The following is a 14,630-nucleotide window of genomic DNA, read 5'->3' as shown; positions in this document are numbered from 1 at the left end:
AGTATTTTGTTTTCCTGGCTTGGCAAATAGAGGAAGTGGGCATGTTGCAAAACTTAGAATCCAATACATGGAAGCCAAATGCAAGTTTCAAACAGAACCACTACAGCAGCCTTGTGGACAAGATGAAGGGTTGGGGAGACTTAATTAGAGGTAAGGCAGATGAATTGGAAAGGGAAATACAAGGGGATAAAATTTTATCCACCAGAAAGTGCAGACTGAGCTAATGAAAAGATATTTGAAATCAAAGTATTAACAAAGTCAGAATGTTTTGCTTTGTTTTTTGTATAAGCAGAATGAGTTTTTCAGCTTTGAAATAATCTTTTAACTTAGAATTTTACTTTTCTGAAATTACATTTTAAAATGTACAAATGCATTTTTAAAGCAATCAGTTAAATATCAACTGGAATATGACAGGAGAGATCATGATCCCTCCCCCAGCTTCCCAGACCCACTCCTCACCAGTGAAGTTGAAAACAGAATTTGGCGTAGCTCCAGTGAAATATAATTCCTCCGTTAATTAGACAGGACCACTGATGAGACTTGGGCAGATTCCTGAATAAATGCATCTTCTGGTGCTGTAAGAAGACATGAGTGACTTCACATCCAAGCTTTAACTTGCCAATTGCGCATGACTTGCTGATTTAATCCATAAATGCTCATTTGAACTAATGGCATAAGAAAGGTTTCCATTATTGGATTACTTTGGTTTACATTATTAATGTGGCAATGTTATGTCCAGATAATACAGCAATTACCTATTTACAATCACGTAATTGTTAATCAGTTGCTAAAAAATGGGAAGTAGCATGCTAAGACTCCTCTAATGACTGCTGGAAAGAGGAACAGCAGAATGTGGAGCATTTTTAAATCCTTTGTATCAAACATTTATGTACTTAAAATAAAAACAAAGTACCATTTACAAATCCAATGTAATCTACTGAAACATGTAAAATTTTTGGAACTAAATGTGGGTTATTGTCAAAGCAATTGAGAATTATTATTCTTGTAGTGACTGGTTCCTGTTCCTAGGCTGAGTTAGGCTGGGACAGCAGCAATGTCAGCAGCAATGTGGTAGCAGGGCTACCCCACTACTGTCCCACAATTTAATTTACAAGCTGCTGGACATTGTCCAACAGGAAATACAGTTCACTGGGAAAATCCTCACAGTGGAAACCATCACAACCTACAGGAGAAGTTCCTGGCTTTAAATGATAGAATGGATTCAAGTGAGAACTGGAAATGCTTCCAGGATTCCAGACAAGAGCCAGTCCTTCCTCATGCCAGGCTTTCCTGAAGCTGAACTGCCTGGTACACCTTCCCACCCCAGTGGTGGACCAGGACCCAGTATGGGTGGCTGGAGGGGCAACCTGCAGAAGACCACTTGCAGTACCAGGTGAGCTCAATCACCCCAACATTTCCTGGGTCCATCCACTTTGGTCTGGAGGTTTTACACATCTTAAGATTAGAGCATGAGGTACTGCCAGCCTGGCCCCAGGCTGCAATACTCATGTGAGCACAGTGTGCATGTGTTGTAGCATCAGGACTCCCACACCAAACCTTGGAGCAGCCTGAAATTGCAACAGAGCTACTGCGTGTCACAGAGGCACAGACAAAGGGTGAAAAGCCCCTTTGTCCATTTCCTCTGAAGAGAACAAGCGAACAAGAATTGAAATTCCTGGGAGGAACTAAGTAGTGCTACCATAAAGGATAAGTCATTTGACATATGCAGGGAAACCACACTTGGGTGCCTCTGCTGACTGTGCAGGAATATGATCTCACGGGACTATACATAGGATGTCTGCTCTGAGACCTGTTCCATTCCCAGATACTGGAAATTCAGACAGGTATAGTACCTTGGTTGAGAAATCAGAGGTTCAACAGCTCCATGGATGACATTGCAATTAAAAGGGATAAAAATAAAAAATACGATGTCCAGAAGATATCAATTTACAGTGAGCTCAATTTTCCAGTTTGTGGAGAGTTGTTTGTTTTTAGAGAGGATGGTGTGCTGCTCACAGCAAAGATATTCTACCAAGCCAGAATGCTCTTCCTAAACCTCCTGTCTCATGTCTATTGAAGCACTTAGGCCTCAGTGGGTCTAAGAGCTTCAAGAATGGCCAGAAGTGAAAGAAAGTGAGTTCATAATCACATTTGTGGTGTTGTTTTTTTGGTTTGGTTTGGTTTTTTGTGTGTGTATGCTAGGGGTTTTGTTGTTGTTGGGTTGGTTTGTTTGTTTTAATGCTATGTCTATAGAATGCATTCAGAGTGTACCCTTTCTGGAAATCCAGAGATTTATGTGTTTCAGCCACTGCTGATCTGGTGTGACTGGATCACCAGGAAAGAAAAATGTTCTGGGCAGTTCAACTGAACACAATCTGAGATTTAAAAAAAGTCAAAGAAATGCTTTTGGCTTAACAAGTTTGCATCTTAAGACTACTTGACATGTTGTTAAGCTTTATGCCTCAGAGCTCTGCTGGGAATTGCTGTCAGCTTCTGAAAGGCCGGAGGTCAGACTGGAAAGTTCCTAAGCCTTGTCTGATTAGTGTGGGGAAGAGCAGAGAGGAGGATCAAACTTCAAGGTGCAGGAACAAAAACACCTGGGACGGTACAGAGTTCCGAGGGCTGAGCAAGCCTGTCTTGCAGGGCTCTGTGCTCGGTACACACAGGTTTGTGTGGCTCAGTATGGCTCTGCTTGCTGCAAACCCCCCAACCAGTGCCCATACAACCCCGGGGAGAGCAGGATGAACAACACCCACTTCCTGCACTGAGATTTGGGGGGGCACTTTAGAAGGCAATGTCAGCTGTTGGCTTTCCAAGAATGATGTTCAACAGAAGCTGCTCCTTATAGAAAGGACAAAGTGCTGAATATGCCCGGCCATTGGAAGGCTGGGAGGAATTGGTTGTAGGTAAGTACAATGGCAGGACCCCAGAAGCAGGGATAAACTCTGCTGGTTTGTAATGACATTGATTTTGCAGTTTTGTCTGCCAAAGCCCTGGGCTGGGCCTGGCCTGCTTGTGCTTGGCAGAAGCACATGTGTCTGTCGCAACAACCAGAAGGAAATGTTACTGAGCCCTACTTCCTTAAGGGTCTGTGGCAGAGAGGCACCCGTGCTCCCACGGAGAGGCTGCGAGGGAGACAGAGAGGTACAGGTGTGCTGTGGGCAGATCACAGGGAGCTCTCACAGGCCAGCTGTGGCTCACTTTCAAAGGTGTTGCTGCACCCAGGGCACCTTTGCCATGCAGAGCAAGGGCTAAGCAGGCTCATCCAGCCTGGAAAGCACAAGGCTGATGCTCTCAGCTCCTGAGGGTGGTGACTGGGCAGCCCAAGAACAGAACTGTGCCAGGGAAGTGGCACGTGCTTGGGCTCTGACAGCCTTCCCAGGGTGCAGCTGAGAGGGGAGGGTTGGACACACAGGAGGTTCAGGTTTTCATAGCTTGTGGGCTTGGCTTTAAGGTCTGCTGGAGAGTTACCTGCTTTCACTTTGTCATACTGTAAGTTGCGTTTGTATCTTCATTCATTCATCTTTTTTTCTTGTGTAAGGGAAAAGTTTGCTTTTTAAGTATAAAATTTTCTCTGTATAAAGTTATTCCTATTAAGATATAAAAAGCAAATGTAGAGTTGCACAAGACCATGTAGTGAGATCTTCAGCAAAATGTGAAGGACGCTACCTGTCGTGCTGGCAAAACATTTCTTTCTGCTTTTGAAGTGTTTCACCTCTGTTTATTTCTAGCTGGGGTTAGCTGATGAGTGGAGAATCCCAGTATGGAGCAGAAATGCTGGAAAGTGAAAAGAAAAGTAGGTCACAAGTGGACAGATTTGCGAGCTCACATGGTTAGGGCAGACTGGGAGCCCCAAGTCTCGGCAGAGGAGCTGGCAGGGGTTAGCTAGGGTTATCTGGAGTGGGGATAGAGGGAAGAGAGAGTTGGGCAGCAGTGGAAAAAAGCTGCCTGGAAACATCATCCCACCGCACTTCCCTGCTTTTCTTTCCATTTCCTCTCTCCCCACCTCCCTCCTCAAATTCCACCCTTCAAATCTGCCAATTTCAAATTCTTCAGCTATGCCAATAGCAGCAGCATAATGGTGCTGTGCAGAGGGGGAAAAAAGGGACAGCCATGTCCAAAAAGTCTCCTGGTAGTGCTGGATCTCTTGAATGCCCTGCAATGGGAGAGAAGAATAGTTTGGAGCATTTTTCTAGGCACAGGCCTGGGTGGTGTTACTGCATATGCAGGCAGCACTGGAACAAGGTCTGTGAAGGACCCGGGCTCTTCCTTGCTCTTTGTTCTGGTGGTGCGGGGCTGCCACGCCTTTGTTTTGGAGACCTTTGCACTGTAAACAGCTCTATGAGGGAGCTGCTCTTGTAATGGTTTCCTCTCATTGGTCTGCTCTGAATACCCCTGATCCCTGCCAAAGTACAAAGGGCATCAGAGCTGGATACATGATCATTTCCAGTTTCTGTTTCAATATCATGTTCAGATTCTTCAGGCAGCTCAGAGCAGCTCTGTCACAGACCCTTGGAAGCTCAATGGCTGGCAGCTTTTTGCTATGGATATGTGATCCATGATAGGCAATGTTGTAGGGGCAGTAAATTGGTGAGATACATTAAAACAGTGTTGTCTGGGTCCAAAACTGGGAGATTGAATGAAGGGTGAAGCACAGCAGGCAGAAAAGTAAAATGCCATGGGTTGGAATTATTGGTGGCTATCTGTTTAATTTTCTTCTCTTTGTAGGTGCTGTGTCTAGGACAGAGTGCAGAGTGGAGACTTTGCTGGTAAGTATTGATGTCCCCTCCTGCAAGTGAGAGCTGCTTTCTCACTCCCTATCTTCAACAGGACAGCAGGGAGAAAATAATATTCATGAGCTGAGATAAAGCCGAGGTGAACATTGGGCAAGACAGACTTCACTTGGGGGAAGTTAATTTATTGCCAATTAAGATAGATTTAAATTGTGAGAAAAGAAAATTAGATCACTTATCCCTCCATGGATTCCCAGTTTCAACTTCACTCCTTCATTCCTGACTTTTCTACCCCCTTCTATCAAAGCAATGCAGAGAGGGAGGGAAATGGATGTTGTCCTCAGTCTATGTGACTTGCCATCTACTCCTCCATCATTCTCAAAAATTTCCCGTGCTTCAGCGTGGTTCATTTCTGATGGGCTGCAGTCCAGCAGGATAAATGTGCTCTAGCATGGGTTCTTCTCCATGAACTGCAGCTTCCCTCAGGGCCTGTCCACATGCTGCAGTGTGGCCTTCTCCATGAGCTGCTCTGTGGATCTCTGCTCCATGGACCTTCAGAGGCTGCAGGGGCACAGCTCCCTCACCATGGCCTTCTCTATGGGCTGCAGGAGAATGTCAGTGTCAAGTGTATTTTCTTAAAATGTGTTTTTTAGGAAGATACATTTTTGAGAAAATCAGTGGCACAGGTCCAAGCCAGAGAGGTCAGGATCATTTCTGAGGTGTTTACCATGCCCCATAAACATCCAAACACCAATTCCTCAGTTCTGGGGCAAACCTGCACTTTCCAGCTGCAGGGGGTCTCCATTTTTTAAGAAGTGAATAGATTTCTGATCAGACCAGGAATACTACACAATTTGACAGCTTTAGAAAAGACCCCTACTTTGATCTGGATTTATTTTCCAATGCAGGGCAGAGCAAGCAGCCTGGTGCCCATCAACTCTTCTGCACTTTGTTGTCTCCTGACTCATCTGTCTGCTCCTGAAAATGGAGTATGTCTGGTATTGGCTCGATGATTCCAAGCAGTGGATTGAGTATGGGAAAGAGGTGAAATTCATCTGCTGTTCATGCAAAAAGCTTTTGTTAAGCCATCTGTGGAGAGTTCTTTAGAGCATGTTGTTCTGCAGCTGGTGTGTTCTACACACGCTGCTGGGTGCCCTTGCAGTTCTGCTCCAATGCCTGGGTGGAATTGTCTTCTTAATTGTCCCTCAAAGTGGGACTGGAACTCTGCGAAAGCTTTCAAGGGACTGGCTTGGGAAGCGGGTGCATTTTCCAGAGCTGACAAATATCATTTGGCTGGAGCTGACCACACAGGCTGAAGACCGCTTTGTTGCTGCTGTTAGAAGCAGCTGTGCTCGGTGGGGTACCCCTTCATCTCTGTAGAACAAAATGCTTGAAGCTGTAGGGACTTCAAAACATCCTCCTGTCATAGGGGACTGGGGAAACATTGATATTTCCCCACAGTGGCACCTAAACCAAAGGGTGGTTTCTAACATGTATAATTTCCTTGTTCTTTCTGCAGCACCTAGGTCACGTCACTGCCACTGTAACATCTGCATTTCTGGAGAATGAATATCAAGCTGACAAGAATGGTGTTATTTTTTTCAGGGCTGGTTCTCAGCAGTATAAGTTAGACTTTGCAGGTGAAGTATCTCCTTGTTTTAATTTCATTACACAGTGCAGATGGCTTGAAGGTTTTCACACTATGTCTGCATCTCTTTGAACAGCTCTTCTTCCTCCTGCAAATTTTCTCCAAGCAGAAATTGAGCAGTAGGTAAATTTCTCTAAATTTTTGATGTGCCCCACTTGAGCTTCTATACTTGGGCATCTGTAGTCAAACAAACAAACCTGACAATATTGTATATTTGGAAGAAGAGCTGAGAGTAAATGCTTCATGGCACCTTGGCTTATACATTTGTGTTTATACACAAAAAAAGGAAGAAAAGGAAGAATGAGAGATCAGGGGGAAAAAATAAAAGGGCACTGAAAAGTCAAAAGGTGAAGAAGTGAGCCTATACTGAACATCTTGCAAGCTACTTACAGGGAGAGAAAGCACAGTGCAGCAAACAAAAATTTAGGGCTGGTTGCATAGAGAGAGAAATGGGAAAATGAAAAATGCTTTTCTGTTTCTAATTTATTTACCCGTCTTAAAACTCCTGTTAGCTTTCCAAACTTTAAATGTTTCCTGGCATGAGTAAAGAGTGGTGTTTAAAGGAGGAAACAATGGATAATTAGCCATGTTTCACAGCATGTGCTCTGCGATATTGTTACAGGACCAAGAAGGGAGGGCAAGCTTTGCTTTTAGCACCATGGAGCAGCCCTGTGCTGCCAGGAAAGCCAGGTTTGTGGCCCCCATTGCACTGAAAACTCTTTCCTGCTGCAGGCCTGCCATCAGATATGGTTTTCTATGGCCAGCAGCCTGGATATGAGTACCAGTGCAGGTGCAGTTAGTGCTTGGTTGCCTTCAAGTTCCACAACCTGTGCTAGTAGGTGACCTTGCTGATCTTCAAGGAGGAGCAGTGCAAGTGGGAATGAAGTTTGCACTGGGGTGGGTGTAATAGAGAGAGCACCACAATGCAATATTCAGGGCTACCTCTTCTTTTATTTTTACTCAACGTGGAAGAGCCTGTCCTTAGACAATGAATTATCTCATTATTGAGTTATTGTGTTTTTCTTTCAAGACATGGTCCAAACAAATGTGCTCTTTAAAACTAAAAGAAGTGTTATTCGACTGCCTAACTCTGAAGATGGACAAGATGGAAGGTAATACACATTCATGGTTTAACAGTATCTCTAGAGGACAGCACCTTTCTGCTAAGAAGTTCCTCCTACCTGCCTAGAATGCAATTTTATATTTCTTAAATTAATTTTTAGATACCTTTTCCTGACTGGTTTAACAGCACATTTTGCAGTGACAGTATTTGTAAATTATGCAACGCTTCTGTAAAAGTCTCTGGAGGGATGTTTGCTGGCAGTCTCTGGCAGCTGTGAAAGACCACTAGAGCAAATCTGCTCTCTCTGTGAGAGGCAAGGCCACATAGGACTGACACAACTGTGCCAGGAATTATTATTCCTTGATTTATGCCCCAACACTAATAAACTGTGCAGCAATTAGGAGTGAGGGACTGCCAATCCCAAGAGCTGTGGTGCATGTAGATGTCATCTCTTGGAAAGCTGAGGATAAACTAAAACTCAGAACAGGCAAATCCACTGAAATGAAGTGAATTAGAGGCACTTACTTGAGATACCCTATCTTATGGCTTTTTCTAAAAGAAGTTCAGTTTAAAAGAATTTGAACACATCTGCTATAAATGTTATTTGTGCTACTGATTTATTTTAGTAAGAGCTGTCTCAGCTTTAGAAACTTACAAGCAGACAATGCATGTGAAGCTGAGGGTTCAATTAAAGTGTTGGTTCAACCTAAGGTGGGTTCATTCAAAAAGAAAACAAACTATAGCTCGTGAATGGATGCCTGAAGGCTGCTTTAGAGCCTGTGGTTAGATTCACCAGAAGGGGGATTTGGTTAGGAGTATCACCAGCTGACTGGCTCCTTTTTCTGTTCTGTAGCCAAAACATGACTCTATCACATCATGTCTATCCTCCACAGTGGGACCAAACTGCACTACCTGATATCGGGTACAAGGTAGGACTTTCCAGCTCTCCAGTGGGTGGCAAGAGCTCTCTCCTGTACTAATTTTTCCAAGACCACAATTCAAAGCAATTGAGATGTTACCACCTTTTAAATGTGTCTTGTAAAACAAGCAGGTATGATCTGAAACAAGACTGACAGTTTCATATTCAGAACAGATGTGCATTTCCTGGGAGATCTCTGAGAATGATGTGGTATCATCTCCCCTATGATATCACACAGGGTAAGAAAGGCCATTGCTGCTCATACCTGTCCTTTGCACTCTCCCAAGGCACTTCATCCCCTGATAAACCAGATTAATTGTATTTTAATGTGGTATTTCCTCTGTCAGTTTGGGGCAGGATGTTATCTGCTGTGGTAAAACTGCAGCTTAGCCCTGTAGAGCAGAGTACAGTAGAGTGTCAGATTAAGGTGAAAATTTCACTCTGCTTCAGCCTTAATGTTGCTGTGCATTTCAACTTTAGGTTACTCTGAGCTAAAAATAGTCCAGATGTAGAGGTGCACCCTCAAAAGGAAGCTCGTGTGGGGTTGCACTGGTTTCCCTCAGTCGGTGCCTGTGCTTCCACATGGGGAGTGATAGTAAAGGAGGGTTGACAGGAAAAACAGAAGCAGCTTGTGATTTTTGTAGTAGGGCTTTTCAGCAGATTTGAGAAGGTGGATGAGTCCTTTGAAAGGACTGGGAGTTGTTACTCTCAGTAATACCTTATTTTTAGTGCTTTAAAATTTTTCAGTTGATACAGCTCAGCAATGATTCCCAAGAATATACAAAAATCAAGAGGCTGTTTGAGAAGACAATGAAAAATTACTGCATCAAACAGCTGCAGAGGATTCAGAACCCAACACTTTGGGACATTTTTCAGTGGTTTGTATCTATTTTATTTCATTATCCTTACTGTATGAGAAGACTGGTATTTTCTGATCTGTTGTCCTCCATAGTCTACATTTAGAGCTGCCAAATTCAGCAGCCCAGCAGAGGTGAGGTTGCCACATATCTCTCTGCCCAGGTCTGGCTGGTGGCCCAGACCTTATGACTGCTCCAAAACCTGGCTCCCTAAGGCTGAGGCTTCCCTGAGGCAGTCCTGGAAGGGGACTGGGGCTCCTCTCTCTGTGACTGAGTTGTTAGCATTGCATCTGTATTCTTTTGTGTGTGCAGAAAGGAGCCTTTTATCCCTGGCAAGATATGTGTGTGATTCTTGCTAGTGTTATTCAAAAGGGAAATTATTTTCCTTCATCATAACTGAGCTTTGGTGTTTCAGGTTTATACTTTTGGTTTTATCCTCTTCCACATAGGAGTTAGGAAAAAAAAAAAAAGGAGACTTTTTTGGTGATAAAAATAAGGGCAGAGATTATACAATCTTCACTGTAGCTTCATACAGCTCAGTTTTATAATCATACTTATGTATTTAGGATTTATATAACATGGGAACTGACCAATTCCTAGTCAAGAGATGCTCGTCTCTTTACTCTCTCATGTGGTATGAAGTTGTGGATGACACAGTCCATAGCCCTGCTGAGAACTTTTTGTTTTGCTGGCAGGAGCCAACTGTGTGGCAGGGTACCAGCAGAAGTGCAAAGCAGGCAGTAATCCCACTGAGAGTGGTTTGTGTCACTGTTCCTCCCTGACCCAGAAGTACGAGGAGTTGAGTTGGGAAATTTTCCTTGTTTGAACCAGGAAAATATGTAGGTTTGGTTTTCTTGTTTGTTTGTTTGGTTGGTTTTTTTTTTTTTTGGTTGTCTCTAGGCAAAAAGAAAAGATGAAGAAGCAATTGAAAGGGGTGAACGAGAGGCTCCTGTTCCATGGCACAAGTCCATCCCACGTGTCTGCCATCTGTGAGCAGAACTTTGACTGGAGACTCTGTGGGACTCATGGGACAATGTATGGAAAAGGTACAAGGGCAGAAGGGTGTGGGGGCTGTAACAGCAGCGACTGCAGACCCCAGTGAGGCTGGGGGATGTGGGTGCAAAGTGACTGATGGTTCCTGACCCACGTACTCCTGCCTTTAGGGCACGGTCACCTGTGTACATCTGCATTGCTTTAGGTAGCACCCACAGCAGCAATCCCATTCCAGGAAGGGCTAAAAACACCTCTCTTTGCCTCAGGTGCCTGGTCTTGGACATGTGGGACTGGGAGGCTGATGGTGACATGTGGACTGGAGTCGGTACTTTACAATAAGCCAGGGTGGGAACACCTGGCAAGAATGTTCCCACACGTTGTAGGGCTAGCTGGGCTTGTTGGATTGCTGGCTGCCAAGGTGCTGTTAGCACGTGCTTGTCCCTTGGCTGGTGTACTGTCTGACCTGTCGCTTTTTCTGCTCCCTAGGAAGCTACTTTGCCAGAGATGCCAGCTATTCCCATGAGTTCTGCTCCTCTCTCGGTGGGCGCTACAGCATGTTCGTAGCTCAGGTTCTTGCTGGAGACTTTGTACGGGGGAACCCTGAGTACTGCCGCCCTCCACCCAGAGACAAAAATTCAAATAGACTTTATGACAGCTGCGTGGATGACCCAACAGACCCTTCCATCTTTGTCATCTTTGAGAAGCAACAAATTTACCCTGCCTATATTTTGGAGTACAGCCTTGAGACCAGCTGTGTGGTCCTGTAATGAGCGGTGGAATGTCTTTTGAATTCACTCTGAATAAATTATTCTTCGGTACTTTTTTTTTTAATGTTTGTTCAATTTTAGTTGTAGCTTTAGAACACTTTGTAGTGCAGTGAACCAGTATCAATGCCCTGATTATTTGGGGAGGCATAGTGTTTTGCTAGGGGCTATTCTTTCCCCAGAAGCAGTGCCAAGCTTTAGCATTCAGCATATCTCTAGCCTAGAATGGGGACAGATGTACCTACCTTGCATACCATAATGCAGAGTTGAAATGACCTTGATCCACTGGTATGGTCACCTTGGGTTGATTCCTGCCTGTGATGGTGCTGATATGCCAAAGGGAGGCTGAGCAGGGCATGTGGAAGAAGAAAAAGCGAAAGTACCTACATCATGGTGCTCAAGAGAGGAATCATGGCCTGTTTTTGAAATAAATGGCAGGAAGCTCCTGCATCCTGAAGGCTTTGTAATTAATTCTGGCAAAGAATTTGCTTTGTTTCCTGGTCACATTGCTGGCATTTCTTCTTACCATTTTCTGCTGTGTCAAGTCTGCATTTGGTTAAGAAAATAAACAACATTCAGGCCTCAGCCTGAATGATACCCTGTGACACCCTGTCCTTCCTCTGTTTCCACTGGATCTAGGTCAAGAAAAGCAGGGATATGGCAGCTGCTGAAGCTAGATCCCCCACCATGCCATTTGGGAAGTCCATGGTGAGCTGAATAATGGCACACAGCAGTGTCCCACCAGGGCTGTGGAGTCAGTTCCTGCAGCAGTGAGCAGTGAGACACTGGGGCTTTGTGAGGGCTGGCTGCTGGCACAGCCACCTCCTTCCCACCCTGCAGGCTGGCACTGGTGGTGGCTGTTTTGGATTACCCTGCTGCTGCTGCCTGGAACTTCTCTGGAGGATGGAGAAGTGCCCCAGTGGCATGTGGTCCTGCTAGGATGGATGGTGGGGAAAGCATGAATTATGGTCATAGTACTTGAAACTTGGTGGATAATGGGATAACATCTGGGATGAGTGATAGCATGGAAACAAAAATGAATGGTTTATCTTAAAACAGTTGTGAGGTGTAAATTGTAATTCAGCAGAGGAGTCACAAGTAGTTCACTTGTGTGTGCCACAGCTGGGAGGAACCAAGAGGAGGGCTGTGAGTAGGATCTCATCAACTTTCCTAAAGCTGCTATCTTCAGGCACAATCAGTGTCTTTAGGGAATTTTGAAAGACAGGTGACTGCAGAAAGTCCCTAAGCTACACTAATTCATTCAATTCCACATCTCATTGATTTTGTAGAAACCTAAAGGTTGTTCTTTTGCAAATTAGTGATCTAGTCCTGTCATTTCCAGGTGAGCAGAGAACTTTCCACACAGTCAGGAAGTAAAAATGAAAATCACTTAAAGTGACTCAAAGTGGATGGGAAGGGACTGAACAGTGACCATTTTCAGCTGTCACCCTACATTGGTACTTGCAACATTCCATAGATTTCCTCCATGGCTTCATCAGGGGGCTTGGACATGCAGCCTTTGGGCAGGACAGGGGCTGGGAGATGGAGGGTTTGGGAAGAGTTTTGCTATTATACAAAATACTCTGTGGAATGGTGGCTGTGTATAAATCATCTTCCACCATTCTTCTCCTCCAGGACAGAAGAAACCACTCATCATGTGGGAGAAAGTTGTTTCCAGCAAGGTGGGCTTCAGAGTATGATGGCCAAATTCATCAGAGGCAGGAGAAGGTAAGGAAGAGCCTGCTGAGAAGCAGGCCAGCCACAGGAAAAGGGGGGGTTGTTGATCTGAAAAAGTGGAAACAGGCAGAGAACAGAGGACAGGTGAAAACATGCACAGTTTGGAAGAAAAATAAGATTTTCCAGTAAGTCAAAACTATTTCTGACTACAGGGAGGGAGAGTTTCTCACAGCCTCCAGCTGCCTCCAGAATTAGATGCAGGGTGTCATATCAAGAAGATAGGCAGGATCTGGTATGAGCAGCTATAACAGTGTGCAGTGGTGTGGCACTGCTTGGGCTCTGCAGGTGCTGGAGTACCAGATCTGACATGGAAGTTCTCTTTGAGGAGCCTGCAGCCTTTCAGGGTCACCCTCTGCAACTCTCCCTTTGTGCTACTGCTCAAAGGAGCACTCCTGCCTCCACATGAGTGCTGCTGCTGTTTCGCCCATGCCACTGCTGGATGGAGTGGAGCAGATGAAGGGAATTCAACTGCTTGAAAACTACCTAGACAAAACCCCCACAAAACCCAAACCCAAAATATGGTGTTCAGCATGAGCAATTTCCAGTTCTGCTTGTGTCGACACCAACAGAGAGCTGAGCAGGCTGCAGCATGATTTTTAACTGGCATAAGAAGATCCTGAACCTCCAAGCCCAAGCAGATCTGGGAATCTAAAGCTAAAACACTCGGGAATATTTCAGCCAGTGAGGCACTGAGAGTAAAAGCTGCTAGTAAAAGTGAAAAGCAACTTAATCTATGAATACTTTTTCATGGGAGTTTTGCTCAGGATCATAAATTTGCTAAATCTTCTTCCCAACCTGAACCTCTGGCTGCCTCTGGAGTACCCGGGTGCCTTCAAAGTACTAAGCAGAAACCATTCTTCAGCACCATTTTAGATGAGAAATGCTTCAAACCATCAGCAATATGTGTGCTAGTTGGCAGGCACCAAGCATGGATCTATTGGCTTTTCATTCACTTTTTTTTTTCCCCTGAAAAAAATTAAGATCTGTTGATTGTTTCTGACTCATGCATGTGATTGACAGTTTCACAGTCACCAAGATGGTGATGGGACAGGTCTGGCCTGAGGAACACTGATTTCTGAGGGGTTTGCTTCTTCCTACGTCAGCCAGACTGACACAGGATGGGCAGTGCTGCAGTGGGCTTGCTCTGCAGCAGCAGCCTCTCTTTGTCATCTCCTGGACAGGCTGCTGTGGGCATCAGCAGCTTCTCCAGTAATTTCTTTAGCAATTGCTTTTCAGGAACCAGCAACTATTCATAAGGATCAATGGATGCATTTTGTACTCATATAAATAATGTATTTTTTCTATGTGTTCAAATGTACTGTCTTTGCCTGCAAGGATGTTAGCTCAAGTGATCTTTTCATCATAATGTATTTCTAATTGATTTTATTGTGGTTCTCTTATGGCTTCACAGCAAGCCTAGCTTTAACACAGTTGGTTACACATCCGTGCAACTGGTGTAAGGCTTTCTATTAAATAAGACCTCAGCAAGTTTTCAGGCTTTCTTTTCATTTACTGGTGCCGAGTTTGACTTCTCAGTGTTTTTAAGAAACCTTTTAACAATTTTGACAGAATTTATTACAGGATGATTAAACTGCAGAAACCTAATGCTTGACTGAATGTGCTGAATGGCATATTATTTTCCAAAACATTCAAACTGTTAAAAATCAACCTGAGCCCCATAACCTGGCATGACCACTGTATGGGTGCCAGGTGAAGAAAGCACAGATATTGTTCTTGGCATGGCATGCTCAACAATTGCATTATTTAACAAGGCTCTTTCTAGGTTGAGGGAATAATGAACCCAGATCACTGTGGTAACAATGGGGAAGGGGAAGTCTTTAGTTAGGGGCCTGTAGGAGACAGGTCTCAGGCAACAGTTTTTGCTGGTTGTTCCTGTTCTTTTTCAGCGCCTGTTG

At 44.5% G+C, this 14,630-nt stretch overlaps 1 protein-coding gene across 9 annotated transcripts; it reads left to right on the top strand.

Moving 5' to 3' along the window:
* The first annotated feature begins 13 nt into the window (after positions 1 to 13).
* LOC135300871 (protein mono-ADP-ribosyltransferase PARP12-like) lies at positions 14 to 12,632 on the top strand. Of its 9 annotated transcripts, none has more exons than XM_064420827.1 (11): positions 14 to 150; positions 1,137 to 1,393; positions 4,729 to 4,769; positions 5,642 to 5,777; positions 6,253 to 6,373; positions 7,412 to 7,493; positions 8,298 to 8,373; positions 9,111 to 9,241; positions 10,121 to 10,266; positions 10,700 to 11,028; positions 12,613 to 12,632. In XM_064420827.1, the coding sequence occupies exons 4-10, from the start codon at positions 5,718 to 5,720 to the stop codon at positions 10,978 to 10,980; spliced, it is 897 nt and encodes a 298-aa protein (XP_064276897.1). In that variant the 5' UTR covers positions 14 to 150; positions 1,137 to 1,393; positions 4,729 to 4,769; positions 5,642 to 5,717; the 3' UTR covers positions 10,981 to 11,028; positions 12,613 to 12,632. The 9 variants fall into 9 exon arrangements, with proteins under 9 accessions (XP_064276897.1, XP_064276899.1, XP_064276896.1 ...); XM_064420829.1 differs by lacking the exon at positions 12,613 to 12,632 and adding an exon at positions 3,732 to 3,796 and having other exon boundaries at positions 10,700 to 11,592; XM_064420826.1 differs by lacking the exon at positions 12,613 to 12,632 and having other exon boundaries at positions 10,700 to 11,597.
* The last annotated feature ends 1,998 nt before the right edge of the window (positions 12,633 to 14,630 follow it).

The sequence above is a fragment of the Passer domesticus genome, chromosome 5 (genome assembly GCF_036417665.1).
Source record: "Passer domesticus isolate bPasDom1 chromosome 5, bPasDom1.hap1, whole genome shotgun sequence".
In the NCBI taxonomy this organism is placed as follows: domain Eukaryota; kingdom Metazoa; phylum Chordata; class Aves; order Passeriformes; family Passeridae; genus Passer; species Passer domesticus.
This window is presented reverse-complemented; position numbering and strand designations above follow the sequence as displayed.

Excerpts from the sequence above, each read along its gene's own strand:
- LOC135300871 (XM_064420827.1), top strand. The coding sequence starts at position 5,718 with ATGGAGTATGTCTGGTATTGGCTCGATGATTCCAAGCAGTGGATTGAG. Across the intron at positions 7,494-8,297 it reads GAAGATGGACAAGATGGAAG|CCAAAACATGACTCTATCAC; the intron begins GTAATACACATT and ends TCTGTTCTGTAG. Across the intron at positions 9,242-10,120 it reads CTTTGGGACATTTTTCAGTG|GCAAAAAGAAAAGATGAAGA; the intron begins GTTTGTATCTAT and ends GGTTGTCTCTAG.